The following is a 20927-nucleotide window of genomic DNA, read 5'->3' on the forward strand; positions in this document are numbered from 1 at the left end:
GCAGCAGGCTTGCACAACAGGCATGAAAACCTAGAACCCTTTTCTTGAAAGCCATTTTCTCTAGAAGAGGGAGTTTCTATCAGGAAAGAATCATCTCAGACAAGTAACATCTCTTAATAAGAAGAAAACTATCTTAAGGATAATAAAACTACAGTTGTAGTTACACAGAGAACTCACTTTGAATGTAAACTTTGATGCACTCATGACTTCAATAATATTGAAAGCAGCCCAGCTGATGTCATAGCCCAGCATCTGTAACTGTGAGCAGAGAAAGCAAGGTGAACTTCTGAAATAAGACTCAAGAAAACAGGTGGAAGTGACCTGAAGGTGAAACAAGAGCCCAAAAATAAGGCTCAAGTTTGAGTAATGTTCCATCCTACACCACTCACACACAGCATCACTGTCAGTGGGGCTTTTTATAAAAACCCAGAACACACCACAAAAAACAATTAACAGTATTTCCCTCCTTCCCTTGTTGACAAAGGGCTGTGCAAAAAGACACAAACACCATTTTCAAGTGCTCATGGAACTGCACATAAGAAATAACCCAGCTGAAAACAACTTTTTCACAGATTCCTCAAATGGTGGGGTGGGAAGGGCCCTGCAGAGCTGCTCCAGCCCCAGCCTCTGCTAAAGCAGGTTCCCCTCACTCAGGGGGCACAGGAATGTGTCCAGGTGGGTTTGGAAACCTCCTGAGAAGAAGCCTCCACACCTCCCCTGGGCAGCCTGGGCCAGGGCTCCCTCACTTCAGCACCAAAGGACTTTCCAAATCCTGGGCTATCTCACTGAATCCGCACCAGTACTAGGGTGGGAGCAGTTTCACTTGCAGCCTGCACCTGCAGCCTCAGAACCTGCAAGCATTCAGCTCCTAGGCAGCAAGGAAGGGAAAAAACATGTATGATTACACTGCATCCCAGCAAGGCACTTACATACGTCAGCTTGCAGACTGCATTTGCTTTCACTGCAATGTTATCCTGCTTTAGCTCCTGCTTGATCTCATCGATGCACTGCGAGATGTATTTTGCCTGAAGAACAACAAACAAACAAATCGTGTTCATTCACCACTTCTGCATATTTCCAGCATGTCAGTAGGGAGAAGCAGCAGAACTCATCATTTGCAAGCACCAAAACTCACAAGCACATACAACTGAGGGAAGGATTTAATTCTGATGGAACTAAACTCCATTACAAAGCCAAAAGTCCAACAAGATGTTTCCTCAGCAGTTTTGCTGCTTCTCCCTTGCAAATAAACCCTTCAGTCCAGGGCTTGTAAAAAACAGGTGGTTCAATGGAGCTCTTGTACCTAGGGGTCTGAACAAAACCCCAGTTCCACCCTTGTGAGAACAAACACTAGTTCCATACCTCAAGGGGATGTCAGAGGTCACCCATTCACTATGTGCCTAGAAAAAAACCTATGCCAAATGCTATTAATAGCCCCCAAATTTAAGGTGGCTGATGGAAATTCTGTGAGTTGCTCTTCTTTTGGGCATGTTGTATACAGATGGCACTACAGATGTGCACTCACAGGCAAGTGGATCACACCTGCCAAAATTGGACATGGCATTGCTCCCAAACACTGAAGTTCAAATCCAGATGACCTCTCCCTGGAAGTAGAAGATTTGGGATTCTAAACCCTTCACCTGAGAGTGATTTAGGTCCAGACAATTCCCAAGGGAGGCTTAAACTCTTGAGTATAAACCAAAAAGAATTCCCAAAAAACTAACTGCAGAAGATAAACACTTGATCAGAGATGCTGAAAGAAAAACTTATACAACAGGCAACTGATCTACAAATACATTGTACCAAGGCTTGAATATTTTATGCACACATCAGAGTCAGCTGGAACACTGTCACAGAATCCCTGGTGTGTATCTCATTGCCACAGCAAGGTCACTGCAGGATACTAACAGGCAGGTTCTCAGTCTTTATGGCCACAAATTGTCATTTCCCACAGTATCTATCCCCAAACAATTTAGACACCAGCCAAAGTTTCTGGTAATCTCTTGGGAGTTGAACATAAACCATTATGTGAGTGGGAGGAAGAGTACAGGCTGGGTCAGTAACGTCCAGCCTGGCACGGTGAATACATGCTCCCAGGCACAGAAAATGAGCAATTCCTTGGAAAGTGTATTACAGAGCTCAGCATCACATCTGGAGTGAAAATAAGGGATTCTGAAGAAAAGAAAGAAACAGCTATACCTCAAACCCTAAAAGACTACAAGGAATGAAAGACCCTATATATAGAAAGCTTTAAAGGATCAGCAGGTATTAACTTTTTGTTAATCTCAGTGGAGTAACACTGCCATGAACAAGCAAGATGAAGAAAAATCATCTTTTTGTCTCCCACTTAAATCTGAAACTCAATCACCATACCCCAGCCAGATTTGCTACCACATTTAACATCTGGATGATAGGAAGGAAAGCAGCAGATCTTCAGGGAAGCTATTGCCCATTCCCTGGCCCATGGAATCACTGACTTCTGCAAGGCAACAGATGGGAGGCTGCACCAAAGCATCTTCATGCTGACCCATACCCTCAGGGTCCACACTGCAGCCTGCAAGCTGGTCAGTGGAGTCAAACTCAGCAGTAAAAGAGAGAATCACCACTTGATGCAATGAAGAAAAAATGGCAGACACTCTGCAAAGTCTAATATTTGCAAGGAAAAAATCATCTGCACACTGAAAGAGGGTAAAATCTGCATATCTTTGCCAGCATTGATTCAGTGACAGGTTTTGCAGAAATCCATAGCAATGTCTCAGTGTGATCATTGAAAGTAAACACTTGCCAGGATACAACTCTGTTTCTCTTTAAATGCTTTTGAGATCCCATGAAGAAAAGAATGCAAAAGGAAAATACTTCACAGTTCATTTATGCTCCCAGTGCTCATTGTAATATGAATGTACTTCTCAACTCTTAACTCCTTAGTAATTCTGTGACAGTCTTATTTGAAATCTTCCCAAAATGCTACTCCATTGCTCACACATTTTGGCCGATCAACTGAGCAGCACTTCAAAGTCACAACATTTAGAGACCTTTGGCCATTCCTAGCAGACTGCTTTGAGGAAGCCAGGCAGTCCTAAGGCAGCCTTTCACTCTGGTGTAGCAGAGAACAAGCAGAGCCATTAAGTGAAAGAACACCCTCAGAATGGTGGCAATGCAGGCAAAGCTGTAAGTCTGCAGTCAAAAGCTGAAGGACATATGATAACACAGGAATAAGAGCTGAGAGGAGCTTTTATTCCTGCTAGCCTGTCAAGTGAGAAAGGAACTTTTCCCAGCTCAGGGGAAAAGGCTCCTTAACAAAATGCTACAGCAGGCACTGGAGCAATTGTTTCTCTCACATATCCCTCAGAAGGAGGAAGATTAGAGAAACACACTTGGAGCAGTAAAGCCCAAGGAAAACATGCAGATGTTGGGGACACATCACAAAGTCCTAACTGCCATTTCCTAAGGTACTCTGCCAAACAGACCAGTGGATGTTTTATACCTGTTAACAAAACACACAAGCTAATTTTTAAAATAAGCCCAAATTCCTCAAGAACTCCCAAGACTTCACCTAGAAAATATGTGCATTTAAACAAGTGGCTAGCTTAAGAACAAAGGCATCACCCATGACTTTTACTCTCACATTAGCATGCAAAAAGCTGTGCAAGTGCTTTTACAACAGATTTTTCAATTTGCTAGTTCCAGACATATTTCTGTGTGCACATTCAGGCTTTGATAAAGGCAGATTTTGTTACCAGCACACGTTTGGTTGTAGCTATAGGAAATGGCCATTTCCTCCCGAGGAACTGAAGTGGCTACTGTGAGACTCAGCTGACTGGCATTAGTTCAGGGGGAAATGTCACTGAAAAAAAGATACTTAATGACATAGTAATATTATACAAACATGTATCACTGAGAATTATTACACTGATTTATGCAAAGCTGTGAGTACTTCTCAGTTCTGGAAGGTGAGCAGTACAATGAACAAAGATGGTTCAGGGTCACCACTGACCACTTACATTGAGAACAAATATTTGCATAAGTAAATTGTTCACCTACTCCCTGCAGTACAATCATATCACTCACACTAAACAAACTTACACTCCTCAAGGCTGAAGCTGCTAGAACTGGCTTGAGCACCAGTCTTACAAGGGAACTGGGGTTGTTCGGTTTGAAGAGGCTGAGGGGACATGTGAGCAACCTCTGCAAGCCCCTGAGGCCGCAGTGAGGTGGAGATCGGTCTCTGCTCCCAGGTAAGGAGTGACAGGACAAGAGGAAATAGACTCAAGTTGCCCCAGCTGAGGTTGAGGTTGGAGCGGAGGCAGAACTGTTTCCCTGAGAGGGGTGTCACCCCTGTGCCAGGCTGCCCAGGGAGCTGGGGCAGTGCCCAGCCCTGGAGGGATCCCAAAGCCCTGGAGCTGAGGTGCTGAGGGCTGTGGGTCAGTGTTGGGCTGGGCCAGGGTGAGGGGAAGGCTGGGACTGCAGCAGGGGCTTTACCACACAAAACGATTCCAGCAACTGTGAGCAGGTCAGTCAGCATGAACCACACATCTTTCTGTGCTCAATTCCATTCAGCAGGACTCCTAAGTGGTGTCAGATATTTTGACCGTGTGCTTCTTATTTAAAACAGCACTCAACTGGCTTTATGAGCTACTAACACCACCACTAGCCAGGTTATGTTCTGCACACTTTATCTTACTCAGGCAGAACCCTTTAGATTATGAAGCATTTCTGTTTTTCAGCATGGATGATCAGGTTTTTTAATAACCTAAGGAACACAAATGCCTCTTTGTAGCTGGTCCCATGACCTGGCCCATCTGATGCACGTTGTTTAATGCTTCCCTCGCTGCTCTTCACATCACACAAGAAATGGGACACTACCAACACTTCCAAGTGAAAGACCTAAAGGTACTCTCTGCACACATATTCACTAACCTACATCACAGAGGAAGAGGTTTTGCAGTCACTTTTGTGGACAATGACGATATTGGAGGAAATGACAGAAGGGCCCGTTTTCCACTCTCAGCACTGGGACAAAGAGAACTGCATCCAAAAGCAGCGAATCAACAACTGTCTGAAGATAAGCACAGTACACAACTGTAGTCTAGATTTTTATTCTGCTTGGATCTTTCTGCTTGTTCTTCCACTGGCCTTGCAAAATGTGCAGTATGTGGGCCACTCCACTTCTCAGAACGAGGTACCAGAAGCTCTTCTCCTCCCCTGGACCTGTCTAGGCTGATTTTTTACTTACACATGCAAGAAAATGATCTGCCTGGAGCATTTCAAACCCTCAGAAGAGATGGCTACAAAAGGATCTGGACTGGGAACAAAGCTATTAGCCCCACTAATGCCACAGTCAATTAAGTAATATTTAACACAAGAGAAAGCAAGAAGCTAATGCAAGACAGCACTAAAGCAAAGCTGCTCTCTGCTTGTAATCATCCAAGCAAAAGCCCATATCTTGGCTCGTGTCCCACAGCTCCAGGCCCCTCATTTGCTGTGACACAGCAGGTGTGAGGACACCACTACACTGGGCTGTGCACCTTGGAGGCCACTGCTCTGTTACCAGAGGGTGTGAGGTCCTGATCCAACCCTCCTTTGTGTATTGTCTCCATTTCCGACTTTGTCTTTTCCAGTGATTCACACACTGGAAGAATTAACAATAGCAACTCTAGATTCACTTGAAAGTGGGTGGAATAATGAGCTCCCTTCGAAGATATTAACATACATATGACAAGCAGGAACTGATCAAGCATCAGTGACTGAGAGAGCTGTCTGTCATCAATGAACTGCACGTTGTGACCAACTGGGCTGGTTTTTCACTCTTGGGCACCAAGGAGCTTTTGAGCATTCCTCAAAATTCTGTGCTCTGTTCCACCCCACATCCTCTACCGTTAGATAATCACATTGCAACAGTGGCTAGAGGCCAAGCTGTCAGCAGACCACAGCATCATACATCTTCAGCCTCACTGATGACAGGCTGCACCAAAGGACCTTTGTGATGTTAAAAGATTCCTTACTCCATCATTTTGTGTGAAACCATGTCAGAGAAGCAGCTGAAGTGTGCACTCCAGTGCAGTAGCCACATATTTAGGGGAAAAGGTTTTTTAACATCACAAGTCCATTGTGCTTCTGTCCAAATGGCAGACTCTCTGAAAGAGGGCAACAGTCTCCTCGAGCCACCAGAGAAGAGCACAGATATTTCACACAGGATTTTTTTAAACCCCTTCTCTCTCCCCCAAGTGTTCCCCAGTAAATCAAAGGCCCTTGAAACACAAAGGGCCAAGGTCTGAACAGAACAAAGAACCTCTGATTTAACATCTGTTTCTGTTATTTTACCATCTCAGTTTCACAAAGGAACCCCTCAACACAGCAGCTGACAGGACCTTCATCCTCAGGACCAACAAACTTCTTCACTGCAGATGCAGAACAGTGCAAGAGGCTTCTCCCTTCCCTTATGTCATGTTCAGAACATCCCCAAACAGAAACAATTTCTCAGATTAGAAAATCTAGGAAGAAAGCCATTCTACTTCCAACAGCCTATGGTACAGGCCACTTCCCTCTTGAGCCTGCCGTGGGCCAAAAGTAGGCACAAAATAGAAGTTATTCATTCCATAGAGTACAAAACCACCCAACTGCAGATGAAACACTTGCTGCTTTCACCACTGAGGGGATTCATTTTCCAAATGGAACACAGAATGGGATATTAGAAGTGAAGGTCAGGGGAGATGGGATTAACCTTTTCTTGCAAGTCTAGCTTTTTATCAACCTTTCACCTGGCACTGGGAGCTACCAAAGGAGCTGAAGCATCTGTACAGTGTTGAAAAGCAAACACAACATGTCCAGCTAGGAAAAGGCTGCTATGCTGCCTCATTCCTTCCACACTGCTATTTACCTCACAGAAGGATGATGCAGCTCCAGTTTTCCCCAGAAGACTGGAAAACAGACAGAGAATGTCTGCACAGAAAAGAAACTGTGTTAACTAATTCCTATCCCTCACCTCTCATCCTTACAGAAGGCCATCACTTCATGTTTCAGTGTTCTGAAGTCAAAATAAATGGGTCAGCTTTGGATACAGACCAGAAACTAAAATGAGAATGGCCTCTGACAGGTAATTAAGCACTCTGGAGCAAGGATGTGAGGAAGTGCCAGGCAGCCTCCAGCATCCTCTCAGTTCCTTTACTGAGATGAGGAGCACACTTAAAAATTATTGGAAAAGAGGTCTGGTGCTGCATTTACTTCGCCAGAAGCCTTGGGGTGAGTGTGCAAGAGCCCCAGCAATACAGGATGAAGGTACCACCATCAAGGAAGCATGCAGTAGGTCTGCTGAAAAGCTGTATTGAGAAACTCACCTCTGAATCAAGCATCTCATAGAACTGAATTGTTTTGATTGGAAAAGCCCTTTAACATTGAACAGATACAAGGAAGCACTGCAGGAAAAGGAGGAAGAGTTTTTGCAGCTACTTTCTCCAAAATGTTGTTTTGATTTGGTAACAGCACCTGAAAATCAGCAAACATCCACAAGCACTGCCTGGGAAGCACCAAATCAATGCCCAGCATCTTAACAGAAGGTTTACAGCCCTTTTCAGCTGCCTGAGCTAGAAAAAGGAACAGTCCTGTGCTGTGTATACCTGTACAACAACTTGCTTCAAACACACAGAGCCCTACAAAATTGCCTGAGAAGCATTTTTTCCTAAGTCCAAAGGAGATCAAAACCAATGTATTTTCACTGTTTGTTGTCAGAACAAACTCAGTACAGCTCATGATGCACAGGAACTTTTTAATCCTGTTTAACAGCACTGGGGCTCTTGTTGAGTCCCTGGAAATGGAGCTGTTTGTCACAAAATTAGTTTAGAAATGAGAACAGTACATTCAGTCCTCCTCAAAGACTGCTGGTGCCACAAAGGCCTGGGCCAGCCTGGACCTTCAACAGGGGAATCCTCAGAGACTTGACAGTTGAAGAAACAAAAAAATAAAGGATATTTACTCAAAGCAGCATAACACACAAACTGGGACTAAGCATGCTATGGGGAAGTGCTCCAAAGTAATACTGCTCATCCCTTCCAGCTTTGAGTATAACACATTAAGTGTCCACATAAACATCCTGTTTCCACTTTTCCCTGCAGTTTCTCACATCTTGCAGGGCACTTCAGAGTGGCACTATCTTCCTCTGTCACCAAATTAATACCCATAAAGTTATCAGCTTCTCCAGACCCTTTTCACAGCTCATACCATTGGCATATTGTAGTCATATGAGACATTGTAGTCTACAAATGTTGTACTTTCAGCCTGCCACTAATTCCTCAACCACTCATTGATATACCAGCAAAGCTTAACTCTTAGGCCCTTCATAAGAAGCCTCCTAAGGCCATCACTACTTACTTGAAGATGAACATAATTAGTATCCTCAGTGTCCGTTACTTCCCAATTAACGTGTGACACTGACGAGGAATGTCTCACATAAAACGTTCTTGATGACTAATTATTTCACTTATACTAATGTCCTGATCTCATGTCTCTAATACAAGAGATAATAACAGGCCTACACATCCAATTGCTCTCTGTCTACAACAGCTTTGAAACTAGGAAAATGCATTTCAGTCTCAAGGAATGTAACACGAATACTTTGAAAGCTGAATTATGACAGAATTCAGCCTTCCTGCATATCAGCTTCATGGTGAAGAGCATATCGTTGGCTGGAGTGTAATAGAGAGGAATGTCTCTCATATATATATATATAAATAAACACCACAGTAACAGGCTCAGTAGGAAAGTGAGAACCAAGTACAAGCCTCCCTTATCACCCTTTTCAACTCACGGCTCCCCTAATGCTTCTCCCACAGTCTTTCCCTGCTGGCCCACACCCCACTGGCATCTTCCGTCTTTTAATCCCCGCTTCCACCTTCCTCAAAACAACATCCCCTTTCCCGGGCGGCCGAGACTCCGGCCTGCTGCTGGGCCTGCCGCAGCTCCCTCCCCGACGCCCGGAGGGGCAGGACCCGACCGGGACACGAGTGACAGCCAGCGCGGACGGCCGAGGCGAGCCGGCCGCAGATGCGACGGCCAGTCCGAGGCGGAGAGGAGCCGGCAGCCCCTGGGCAGCGGGAACCGGGTCCGCTCACCTCGTCCTCTTTGTGGTTGCGGATTCCGCGCACCAGGTCCTGCAGGTTCTTGTCAAACATGCGGTCGATGCTGCCCTTCACCATCTTCAGCGCCATGGCGGCGGCGGGGCCGGGCCGGGCCGCGGGGCCTGCGCTCGGGGCCGAGGGGCCGGGCCCAGCCGGGGTGGGCAAGGTGGGAGGGCCGCCGCGGATCCTGCTACCGCGTGAGAGCAGCGAGCCCGGGCCGCTCACATGCCGGGCGGGGAGGCGACGGGGGGGCGCGGACGCTGCTGGCCCCCGGCGCGGCACAGGGCAGCGGCACCGACGGCGGCCGCAAAGCCCCGGCGCCGCTCCGCTCGGCCTCACAGCGCCCGACAAAATGGCGGCCGGTCAGCTGAGGGCCCGGCCCCGCCCCTCCCGCCACGTCACCGCCCCGACGGCCCCGCCCACGACGCGACCCCCGCCCACGCGTCGGCCCCGCCCACCCCTGGCCACGCCCACCGGGGCGGTCCCGCGGCTCCCACGTGGCGGGGGGAGCGCGCGGCCGGGGGCGGGGCCACGGATCCTTCCGCGCTCCCACGGCCGTCTCACCGCGGCGTTCCGCCGGTGTCCCTCCGCAGGGAGCGGTGTCCCTCCGCGGGGTCCGTGGCGCGGGACGCGGCGGGTCGCGGCGGGGTTGGGTTTGGGGCAGCTCCAGCCTCGCCCCTCGGGGCCGTTGATGGCTGCACAATGAGTGAAGTACAACTGTGGCCGTGTCTTTCGCGGGGCCGCATCTGCGCTCGGGGCCACCGGCCCGTGGGGAGGGCGCAGCAGCGGCCGCGGCCGCTCGGCGCTTGGGCGGGCACAGAGCTGAGGTCTCGCTGGCCCGCGGTACCTCCGCGGTGCGCGGGCTGACGCGTTTTGCTGTGGTGCCCAGTGGCGGGACAAGGGGTAACGGGCAGAGCTGGCACACAGGCAGTGCCCCTGGCACAGGAGCAAGTCCTTTGGTGCTGGGGTGAGGGAGCCCTGGCCCAGGCTGCCCAGGGAGGGTGTGGAGGCTCCTCAGGAGGTTTCCAACCCCACCTGGACACGTTCCTGTGCCCCTGAGCCAGGGGAAGCTGCTGGAGCAGGGGCTGGGGCTGCAGCAGCTCTGCAGGGCCCTGCCAGCCCCGCCATTCCTGATTGTGTGATAAATACAGGCAGAGGTGCAGCTCCTCTGTGGCTACAGCTCATCCTTTACCCGTGTACCACACACCCTCAGCACCCCCACAGCTCTGTGTGTCCCTGGGGTGACCTGTCCCGCTGCAGGTGCCATGGGACAGGAGACAGAAAATGTAGAGGAGCTGCTTTCCCAGTCCAACTTCATCTCCTGAGTGGGATTCCAGCACCTGGGAAAGGAGAGGAATAGCTGGAAAGGAGCTTGTAGAGGAAGGAGACGTGACCTTGCTGAGATCTGCTTGGGATTTCGAGCTGCTTTATGACAGGGGGAAGGAAAGAGATTTCTGTTTGCTTCCAGTGTTTGTCCCCTTTGTCCTCTGTCTTCAGATCCTGGCTTACAGCTTGTTTTTGTTGGATCCTGGCAGAAGAACGGAGCCTGGGGGTTTGTTTTTGTTTTAGTCAGAAATAGCTACAGACATCAGCTCCTACTGCCCATGAGGTTTCCCTTTTTAAGGGGAAAATGTCAAAAGCTAAGAGTTATGTTCCTAGGAGTCCTTGTGCTACAGATATCATTCAGGTACCTCAGGTGGGGCAGGGGGTCAAGGAGGGATGGCTGTGCCCACCCGAGCTGCCACGGTCCCCTGTGGCTATCCCCCTGGCTCTGCCAGTGCCCTGGTGCTGCTCTCCAAAGCCCTCCTCCAAAAACCTTGTGAAAAGCCCTAATTGTAGCCCAGCCCATTCAGTGGCTCAGGTGGAACCAGGCCCACACACACCATCACATCACCACACCATCAGCCCTGCAGGACACGGCTGGGCTGGGAAATGCATCCCCCCTCCCACAGACCCCACAGCACACCCAGCTTCTTCCTCCAAACCCCGGGGGTTGGAAATTCCCTTACGACCACCCTTCACTGAGAGCGTGGCTCTGACCCTAATCATTGTCATAGGTTATATCTCAAGCCCTCAACGTTCCCAGCTTGTCTCATCCAGCTTTGGCAGCTCGGATCAGTTTTTGGGTGGTCTCAGTATCGCCACCTCCCGGTTCTGCTGCTGTAACGTCACACGCAGCTTTCTGGCACAGGGAACTTTCCTTCTCTCAGCTGCATCTCCTGCCAGTGACAGTGTCCCATGCCCAGCTGCCCAGATTCAGGTGTCCCATCTTGGGGTTCCCTTGCCGGGGTGCCCTTACTGGGGTCCCCATATCGAGGTGCCCGTGTCAAGGTGCCCTGTGCCGGGATGCCCGTGCGGACGTGTCGGTTTTGGGGTGTCCTGTCTTGAGGTGTGGTGTCAGGCTGCCCGTGTTGCTCTGGTGCAGCCCCGCGACCCCCAGCCGGCGACCCCCGACCCATCTCCGCCGGATCCCACCCGATCCCACCCGATCCCGTCCGATCCCGCCCGGTGCCCGCGAGAGGGCGCAAGAGAGCGGAGCTGGAGCCGGGTGCCCCGTGTCGGGGGTCAGGGAGCGAGCCAGCACTGCTGCAGACATGGGAGCAGAGCAAATGGGGCTGTGTGGGCACATGCACACACCGGGGACATGCCCAGAGGGCTTTTACCTTGCCCAGATCTATTCCAGCACCGCTGTGGCCGTGGCACCTCTTGCCCACCCCAGTCCCTGGTGCTAATGCTGCATTTGCATCCCCAGAGGTAACTGTTGCTTTGTTGTTGTGGCAACTGCAGCCGGAGCATCCCTGAAGAGATTTGGCCCAGGGAGCTGCTGGGACAGATGGAAAGGACAGATGCTGCTCCATCATGTGGAAGGGAACCCCCTGTGCGATGCAGGAGTGACCCCGGGGAACCGAATCAGGGAAATGGCATGTGGGCTGTTCTGAGGAGGGGAAGGGAAGCTCTGCACGGCCAGGCTCGCCCTGCTGGGGTCAAACATCCTGCCTTGTTTCACAGGGCCATCCAGAGGCTACAGGGGGACTGAGATGTGCAACTCCAGCTGGGGTTAAACAGCTTAACTGCTCCGTGAAACGAGCTGTGCCACGGGAGCCCTTGGCAGAGCCCTACCATGGAACAGTGACTGGAGCTTGGCTGTGCTCCAGGCTTTAGGGGCACAGAAGGAGAAATCACGTACCACCAAGGGCACCAGGAACCAGAAGAGCCTGAACTAGGAATAAACAGACAGATGTGGGCACCCAGAGTGAAGAGAGGCTTTGGCAGGGCTGTTGGAACAGGGGATCACCGGTGTCCTGCCCTGCTGTGAGGGCAAACACACAGGGATTGAATCTGATGGGAACAGACTCGCCCACGTTAATTCACCTGGTGATCCACCTTGTTGTTGTCAAGCACATTGGGGCAATACCTGCACTGCAAACACCAGTTTCTGGAGGAGCTGCTGTGCTCACCCCATCCCAGCCAAGCGCTCGTGCCACCAGCACTGTGTGGGCTGCGAGGGCTGACGTGCTGTGGGGAGCAACAGCAGCACAGCAAGGAGCTCAGGAGGGGCCTTTGTGCAATGTCCTGGGTGCCTTGGTGCCCTCCTCGTGCCCCTCCATGCCTGCAGAAACTCAGACCCCTGTTGCACTGGATGGGTGTCTGGCTGGGACGCAGGCTGCTGCGTGGGAGCAGAAGTGGGCCAGGAGGGGCTGCTGGCTGCTGCCCACATGCCTCTGCAGGGCTGGGCACCAGCCACACGCTGTACCTGGCACCTGCTGGGGAAACCTCCCTTCCCCAGCGCCCCAGAACCACAGCTGAGTGCGCTGCACTTCCCCATTCCAACCTCAGTCAGACTTGGTTTACTCAGTAGTGGCAAAAAACCCCAATCTCTGGATTGCAGCAGCGTGGAGCTGGGAGCTGCAGGCTGGGATGCGGCTGGGCCAGCAGACTCAGGGAGCAGACAGGTCCTTCTGCCCCTACAAACCACCACACTGGAAAAAATCCACCAGCTGCTGATTTCAAAGCCAGTTTTGTGGCTCTGGAGTGGGCAACACTGCAGGGCACTGCCTGAATGCCCTGAAAAGCAGGTCCTGCTGCAGCACAGAGATGAGCTGTGGGCAAGCACAGGGGCAAGGGGGCAAAGGAGACTCAGGAAAACATCACTTCAGAGCTGGTGAAAGGGGCAGAGCAGCTCTCACTTCTTGGGGTCCAGCTGAGCTCGCTGAACCAGCAGAAAACAAGGCATTGCCCCTGCTCTCTTCACCCAGATGGAAAACTGAGAGAAACCCGTGAGAAAAGGATCTGGTGGTTAGGGCAGGTGTTTCAGAAGTGAGCTGCCCTCTGCTCCCTGCCAGAGCCCATCAGCACCGCCCTGAAGCCCTGCACAGCACCCTCTGCGGGCTGGATCCGTCCCGGAAAGCCTCGTAGCTCCTGTTCCTCTTCATTTGTATCCCAGGAGCCTCCTTGGGCCACACATGGACTTTGCCAACAAACTGATTAAAGACCAACCTAACAAACTCAAAGAGAATTCTTTACAGGGAGCCTGCTGTGCCTTGGAGAGCTCATGCCATGTCTATTTATTTAAATGTAATGGAATTTTTGTGGTAAGCTAATTAAATATGAATTGATTCTTGAAGAGGCAGTCAGAGCAGTTTAAGCAACTGCTGCCTTGATGATCTTAGCGTTTCCCTCAGAAAAGCATTCCTAGTGATGGACTTTTCTGCACCTCTGGATGTTAAAGGGGGCAAAAGATGCAAAGAAAAGGGTGGCTGAGACTTGGAGGTGTTTCTGGGTGAGGGAGCAACCTGCCATGGGGACAGGAGCACGTCCCAGCCCGAGGTGTCTGTCACAGGGCTGCATACACGCCTCCAGCAAACCGCTGCTCCAGGCAATGACCCGCTGAGAAACACGGGACTGAAATCATGAATCAAATACCTCAGCAGGAATCTCCTGCCCTGGCACATGAGGGCTGCAGGATGCATTTTCTGCACGGTGCATGCCCCTGTCCCTCCCCATGTTGTACTGTTGGGGTGTTGGGAGCAGGAGCATCACAGCCCCAGCCCAAACATCTGACATCTCTGTGCAATGCTGACACAGGAGCAGGACCTCAAAGGATGCTCACTGAACATGGATGGCTGTGTTCAGCCAAGGGAGCTGGGGAAGGGCCTGGAGCACAAGGGTGCTGGGGAAGGGGCTGAGGGAATGGGGGTGTTGAGCCTGGAGAAGAGAAGGCTGAGAGGAGACAGGAGGCTGCAGTGAGCTGGGGTTGGTCTCTGCTACTCAGTAAGGAGTGACAGGACAAGAGGAAAGGGGCTGGAGTTGCCCCAGGGGAGGTTGAGGCTGGAGCTGAGGCAGAACTGTTTCCCTGAGAGGGGTGTCAGCCCCTGTGCCAGGCTGCCCAGGGAGCTGGGGGAGTGCCCAGTCCTGGAGGGATCCCAAAGCCCTGGAGCTGAGGTGCTGAGGGGTCAGTGCTGGGCTGGGCAGGGTGAGGGGAGGGCTGGGACTGCAGCAGCTTCCAGGGCTTTGCCAGCCCAAATGATCCTGTGTTTCTGTGCCAGGCCCCAGAGCCACAGCAGAGCCTGAGGAGAGCGGATGCAGTTGCACCGAGGTGAGGGCACCGGGGTGGGTGCTGAAGCCCCAGCTCCGTGGCAGGCGGCCCCCAAGCTCCCCAGCAGGTTTGTGGCTGACCCACATCCTCTTTGTCAGGATAAAAGGAAGATGAGATTAATAAGCTGTGGGACAACAGCTAGAAGAGACAGATGGCAAAAGCATCCTGCCACGAGCTGTGTTTACCTATCTTTGGCTGAGAAAGTGAGAAACCAAGCAGGGTTGGTACCAGCCCCATGCCTGCACTGCAGGGCAGCAGCTCCCAGCACAGCTCCCACTGCCAGGTCCGTGGGGAAAGGCTGCTTGTCCTCCCAGGAGCCGTCTGGCTCCGCTGCACCCGGCTGCAGGTCAGGCTGTGCTGCAGAGCCCAGGCTCACCCATGCCCGGGCTGTGGGCACCTCCTCGCCTGTCCTGTGGGGAACTTGAGGCAGGTGAGGGCTCACTGCTGTTCTTCCAGCCCTCAGATGGAAACCAGCACCCAGACTAGCCATCCCCCAGCTCCATCCCTCTGCCAAGGTGTGAGGTGTGTGTGTCACTGGCTGCTCTGACTCCCGTGCCCACATTTGCAGCCCCGTGTTCCCAACCCAGCACTGGCAGCGGTTCCTGAGTTTTCTCAGCCCAAGTGGAGGAGCCCTGGGAGCAGGAGGCCCCTCAGGCCCAGCTCATTGCAGGGCTCTGTCCCTGATGCACGTGGGGATGGACATGGTGCCTGGGGGCTCTGCTAGAAGCAGGAGGGACTCGGTCCCTGAACTCCAGGGCAGGGCGACAGAGCACCCGCACATCCCCAGTCCCCAGGACAGCCACACGTCCTTTCAAGCCAGGGCACCTGCCTGTCCCCAGATAAGGGAAATTAGCACCCAAAAGGCTTGGGAGGAAGCTCTGGCTTGGTTTTATCACTCAGCTCCCAGCTGCAGCTGAGCACCTATAGAGATGCAAAGTGGTATCTCACTGTGCTCTGGCCACTGCTGGGCACCTATAGAGATGCAAAAGGATGGCAGCTCTGGCCATCAGAGAACACTCCGGAGATGAAGGATGGGGTCACTCTGCTCCCGGCCACCCCTGTGGGACAAGGGGCCAGGGGACACTCAGGGGACATTCGCCCTCCCCCAGGCTGTTTGCTCCACTCCTCCCTTGGTGCTCGACGCTGCTCCAGAGCGTGCTGGGCTGCTCTTGGTGCTACCACCCGGTTACACCGTGTTGCAAGGCTGTAGGTGCTGGCGCAGCAGCTCCCTCCCCATCGCCCTCTCTGCAGGCCGTGCCCCTGCCCTCGGTGTTTGCAGCCGATGGACCGCACTTGCCCATCGCCATGGTACGAGGGCTCAGCCCAGGCTTTTAGCTGCCACACACGGGCTGCTCCAGCCTTGCACGGCCTCAGGAGCGCCGCGTGCCGGCCCCGCACCTTCACACGGGCTCTGGCCGCAGCCCCGCACCGAGGGGTCGGTTCCGTCCTCACACGGGCTCAGCCCGCAGCCCCGCACAGCCGCTCCAGCCCCGCACCGAGGGGTCGGTTCCGTCCTCGCACGGGCTCAGCCCGCAGCCCCGCACAGCCGCTCCAGCCCCGCACCGAGGGGTCGGTTCCGTCCTCGCACGGGCTCAGCCTGCAGCCCCGCACAGCCGCTCCAGCCCCGCACCGAGGGGTCGGTTCCGTCCTCGCACGGGCTCAGCCCGCAGCCCCGCACAGCCGCTCCAGCCCCGCACCGAGGGGTCGGTTCCGTCCTCGCACCCTCACACGAGGCGTCGCGCTGCAGCCTCGCACAATGACCCGGCAGCCGCGTGCCCGCCTCGCCCCACCGCACCGGGGCGTTCAGGCCCCGCACGGGCCGGCGGGGGTCGCACAGGACAGGGTCCCGCTTCGCCTCGCCCCCTCGTCTCCCGTGTCCCCCGGCCCGGCGGTGCCGGCTGCGGCGGCGCGGGGAGGGCAGCTGAGGACAGGGGGAGGGAGCGCGAGGCCGCGCCCGCCTCCGCCCCCCGCGTCTGGCGCGTCGGTCGGGCCCGGCCCGGCCCGGCCCCGGCGCCTCATTGTGCTTCGCCTCACGCCGGCCCAAGATGGCGGCGGCGCCGGAGAGCCCCGCGAGCCGCTAACGACAATAGAGGGAGGCGAGGGGAGCGGGCGCCCCCGCCGGCACCGGCCTCCCCTCCCCGCCTCTCCCCCCACCCCCCTCCCCCCCCGGCTGCCGCCGCCGCACCTCGCACACGCCCCCGGCCGGGCCCGGCCGCCACACCCCATCCCGGCCGGCCCCTCTAGCATGGTGCGGGGCCGCCGCCGCCTCCTCCTCCGGCTGCCGACATGGGCGAGAGGCTGGAGCTCCGGCTGAAGTCGCCCGTGGGAGCCGAGCCCGCCGTCTACCCCTGGCCGCTGCCCGTCTACGTGAGTATGGCCGCGGCCCGGCACCTGCCCCGCGCCCTGTCAGCGCCGCCCGCTCTCCGGGCCCGGCCACCCGCGCCGGCCCCGCTCAGCCCCGCGGGCCGCCAGCCCGCTTACCCCCGGCCCCTTGCCTTCCTTCCCCTCCCCAGCCCGCCGGCGCTTCCCCCCTCTCCGCGAGCTTTCTGTCACTTGTGAATCCTGTTACCGCCCGTCCTTCCCGGGAGCGGGAGGAACTGGCGTTATGGAGCGGGCAGCGCTTCCCATGCGGGAGCAGCCCCCGGAGCCGCGGCTGAGCAGCCCGCCGGGCTCCCCCAGCCCAGGCTGCTCTTGCTGCTCTCCTGGAAGTCAAATCCCCAATTTCTTTTTATAATTGGTTGAGTAAACTTGAGGGCGGGGAGGAGGAGGACTGCTTAATGAAAAGTTTTTGTGTTTTCCTGAGCTCGGTTGTGGAACTGGTTAATAACCAGAGCTGGGTGATGTTTTATACAGAGCTTGCTGGCTGGTAAATGTCGCTGAAATTATCGGTGGCACGGGGTGGTCGAAGGAGACCCCCCAAAAAACCCCCCAGGCTCAGGAGTAGGAATAAGCAGAAGCCTTAATTGCAGGGAGAGAAGCAGGGCTTTGCCTTCGGTGTGTATTGGTGGGGTTGTGCTGTTGCTGACGTTTCCCTCCAACGAGTGCCCTTGTAGCTTCTCTTTTATTTAGTGTGAGCAGAATTCGAGTCGGGTTTGTCAGTTGATGGCAGCCGTAACCCGCACGCTTTCAAATCAAATGTCACTTGTCCCTGGTTAGTTCAGTGAGTGGGGAGGGTTTTATCCTCACTCGCCTGACTTTTCCCTGCCTGTCTTGAGCCCTGAGTGAGAGATGAGTGACCTTGATAGCAGTGTCCATCTTCCACTTAGTGACAATCTCACCAGAGGGTTGGGGTTGGTTTTTTTTGTCTGTAGGGTTTGTGCCAATCCTTGAACAATTTGTCACTCTGTGGCACCTCAGAGAACAGTTTGTGAAAGGGAAAAAAACCCCAATCTCTCTCAGGAGATATTTCCCCGTTGATGAGTGCTGGTGTTTCAGGCTTTGCCGTGGTACGTGCGGTGCCGCGTGGGGAGCTCGGGCTGGGACGCAGGGGCTGGGGCAGCCGATACTGCTGCTGTTATTGCTGCTTGGCAATCAGCAACACGCTCGTGTCTGAATGATTAGGAATACACGGCTTGTGGTGAGGGAGGTGGCTGCGTGTTCCTATCTGCTGCCTGCCTGTCGCTGCTGGGGCTCTATCTGTCGTTTCCCAAACATCCTCCATGGATGCTGGCTGCTGTCTTCCTCGGCCGGAGCCTCCAGCACGCACTGGGTAGTGCAGCCTTCTCCTCTCTCTGTCATTCGTGTTTGTGTTTGTTGGCGGGCGCGCGCTCAGCTTCAGTTGACAGAAACTGAAAGTAGAAACGATGACCAGTTCGTTTTTTCCTTCGTGCCACCAAATATTGACTCGCATTCCCCCCGAGCAGGTTGTGTGAGCTATAGGTTAAAGATTACATGGGTTAGGGATTAATCTGGAAGGAAGGATCGGGTTTGTGTACGTTAACAGAACTTCCAATGGGCTTAAACCCACCCCAGACCACAACCTCCAACCTCCCTCCCCCCTCGCCTGAAAGTGTGCCGTTTGCAGTGTGGGAAATAAGGAATTAATTGATTTAGGACAACCTGAGCAGCCAGTTCTGAAGATGACACATAGATTTTCTTTCCCGGTTAATTAGAAACGTGAGGGTCAGGGCTGCTTACCCAGACGTGCTATCTGGGAGTCCTAAGAAATACCACAAAACCCCAACGTCCTGCCATCAAACTGACCCTGCTTGGCGCTGCACGTTTTTCCACAGTGATGCAGAAGTGGCTGGTTCATCTGGAGCCAATCAATCTTCTGTCCTGCAGTTTTGGTGAGCGGCTCACGCCTGGCGTTAGCGGAGCGTGCGCGGGCACACACGCACACGAACACGCACGCTGCCTGCAGCTCCGGCCTTTGCAGCAGCAGATGAACTCTGGAGCTTTAGACATAAATCCTCCTCTCTGTTGTTTGGCCTGCTAACACTATACTCTGCTGAACTGCAGACTTTCTTTCCCTCCTTGGCTTAGCCGTGAGTTGGCAGCAGGGTATATGTACCGTTGTGGTTTTAGAGCTCGGCTCAGTTTGACGTAAGCAGAACATTTCTTAGTTTCACCACTCTCTCTGCTGCTCGGTTCCTAGGAAGCAAAATGGGATACCTGTGGGGAAAACAACCCCATGCTTCAGGTAGTCTTATTTAGCAGCATTCCCGTTGTGTGCCGTGAGATGTGTTTTCCAACGAGAGCTGGAGAGAAAGGGGAGGGGAAGCTCATAGTCCTGGCTAATTATTTTTGGTGAGAGCGCCAGGAATGGCAGGGAATCGTCTTTCCTGGCATCAGAGGCTGAATAGTGTTGTAGACCTGCTGCTTGCTGAGCCACGCTGTGTGATGTAACCTTGCATTGAGTAACTTGGCTATTTTTGTGCTCTTACTACATCTTAAACGAGCGTCATCCGTGTTGCTGCGTCAAAGGCCGAGGGTCTAATCTCTCAGTGTATTAATAGATGCCTGGATTAATAACACGTCTGTTTACTGCAGGACTGCTGCTTATTTCCTGTACAATAGGAAAAGTGGGGTCTCCCGAGACTGCCGAGTTTGCATAATAGCTCAGCTGACAAACCGGTGCTTGTTGGGATGCTGAAAGAGCCGAGGAGGGTGATGTGAAACATGTATTTCCCTGCCCGTCTAATTAGGGCCGTGGGAGGAGAGAGCATTGCTGTTGCAGCTCCAGCCTCCCACTGGCTTACATACAAAACTGAAAGTATGACTCTTTCCCCCGCCTTCTGCTTTTCTCAAAGGAAAGGCCACGATTTCCTAATGAATACATGGTGAGCAGTTCTGTCCGTAGCACACTGTGATGAGTAAGTTGAATAGTGCATGGTGAGTAATCTCTCCTCATGACTCACAAAATATTTTCTGATGTTGACCTCTGTTTTTTATGAGTGCCCTGCTTAATCAGAGCTCAAGTGAGTTGACTCTTTTGTATGCCATTTAACTCCTTGACCCCCACATACCTGCCCTGTTTTTTTGCCTGTGTTGGGTTGCTGGAGACCAGCGGAACCACGTTAAAAAAAATGCAATTTTGATCTCGTGTGAGATACAGGACTGGATAAAGGCAGGATGGGATGTGCTTAGATGGGCAGGGGAGCAGAGTTAATGGATCCAGGTGGTCTTAAATAGGCTGATGGTGGTGGAGGATGGCATGTGCAGTTGTCCATCAAGTACTGACATGCACCGCTTGCTACTTCTTGCCTGGATCTGATAGATGCAAGGGCTGACGTCCCCTTGTAGTTCTCAAACTTACAGATGTTTAGGTTTATTCTAGAGAATTGTCCTTAAATTGCTTCATTCTCTTGTCTCTGCCTTTTACTTACTACAGTTAAATCTGAGTATTTATAGTTTAAACATGGAGGTTTTTCCCAGCATCATAAAGTTCTGCCTGATCTGTGAGGTGTCTGAGGTTGTACTTTGAACTCCTCTTGACAACAGTTCCTGCTTAAGAAGTCCCAGCCTACTCTGAGTGTGGGGGTAAAAAAGGTGGGTGGGGTGGGGTTTTTTTGGTGCTGTTTTTTAATTAACTCTGAATCAGCTTCACAACCTGGTCTGGCACGGTTCTGCTGATACATCTCTGGCCCCGGTGAGGGGTTACTTGCCTACAGAACTGAGCAACAGGAGGCTTTGAGCTGCTGGAGCTGATTACTGTCACCAAAATCGGTGTTTGCTGAACTGCACCTTATTGCAGCATTTGAGTTTGTGAATGTGGAAAA

At 53.1% G+C, this 20927-nt stretch overlaps 2 protein-coding genes across 9 annotated transcripts in view; one reads left to right on the plus strand and one right to left on the minus strand.

The window, feature by feature from the left end:
- The window catches only part of AP3D1 (adaptor related protein complex 3 subunit delta 1), a 31160-nt gene extending 21716 nt beyond the window's left edge, over nt 1-9444 (minus strand). For all 3 annotated transcript variants that reach the window (XM_062014832.1, XM_062014831.1, XM_062014833.1), the window contains exons 1-3: nt 9105-9444; nt 930-1025; nt 178-258 (exon numbers count right to left, since the gene is read on the minus strand). In XM_062014832.1, the coding sequence (XP_061870816.1) occupies nt 178-258; nt 930-1025; nt 9105-9200 (273 nt within the window). In that variant the 5' untranslated portion in view covers nt 9201-9444. The remainder of the gene's footprint in view (nt 1-177; nt 259-929; nt 1026-9104) is intronic.
- Nucleotides 9445-16743: 7299 nt separating this feature from the next.
- DOT1L (DOT1 like histone lysine methyltransferase) overlaps nt 16744-20927 on the plus strand; it is a 65785-nt gene continuing 61601 nt past the window's right edge. For all 6 annotated transcript variants that reach the window (XR_009820385.1, XR_009820384.1, XM_062014837.1 and 3 more), the window contains exon 1: nt 16744-17073. Coding sequence is in view for 4 of the 6 variants with exons in the window: in XM_062014837.1 (XP_061870821.1) it covers nt 16993-17073 (81 nt within the window). In the remaining 2 variants the exon portion in view is untranslated. The remainder of the gene's footprint in view (nt 17074-20927) is intronic.

This window comes from Colius striatus, chromosome 25 (assembly GCF_028858725.1).
Source record: "Colius striatus isolate bColStr4 chromosome 25, bColStr4.1.hap1, whole genome shotgun sequence".
Classification (NCBI taxonomy): domain Eukaryota; kingdom Metazoa; phylum Chordata; class Aves; order Coliiformes; family Coliidae; genus Colius; species Colius striatus.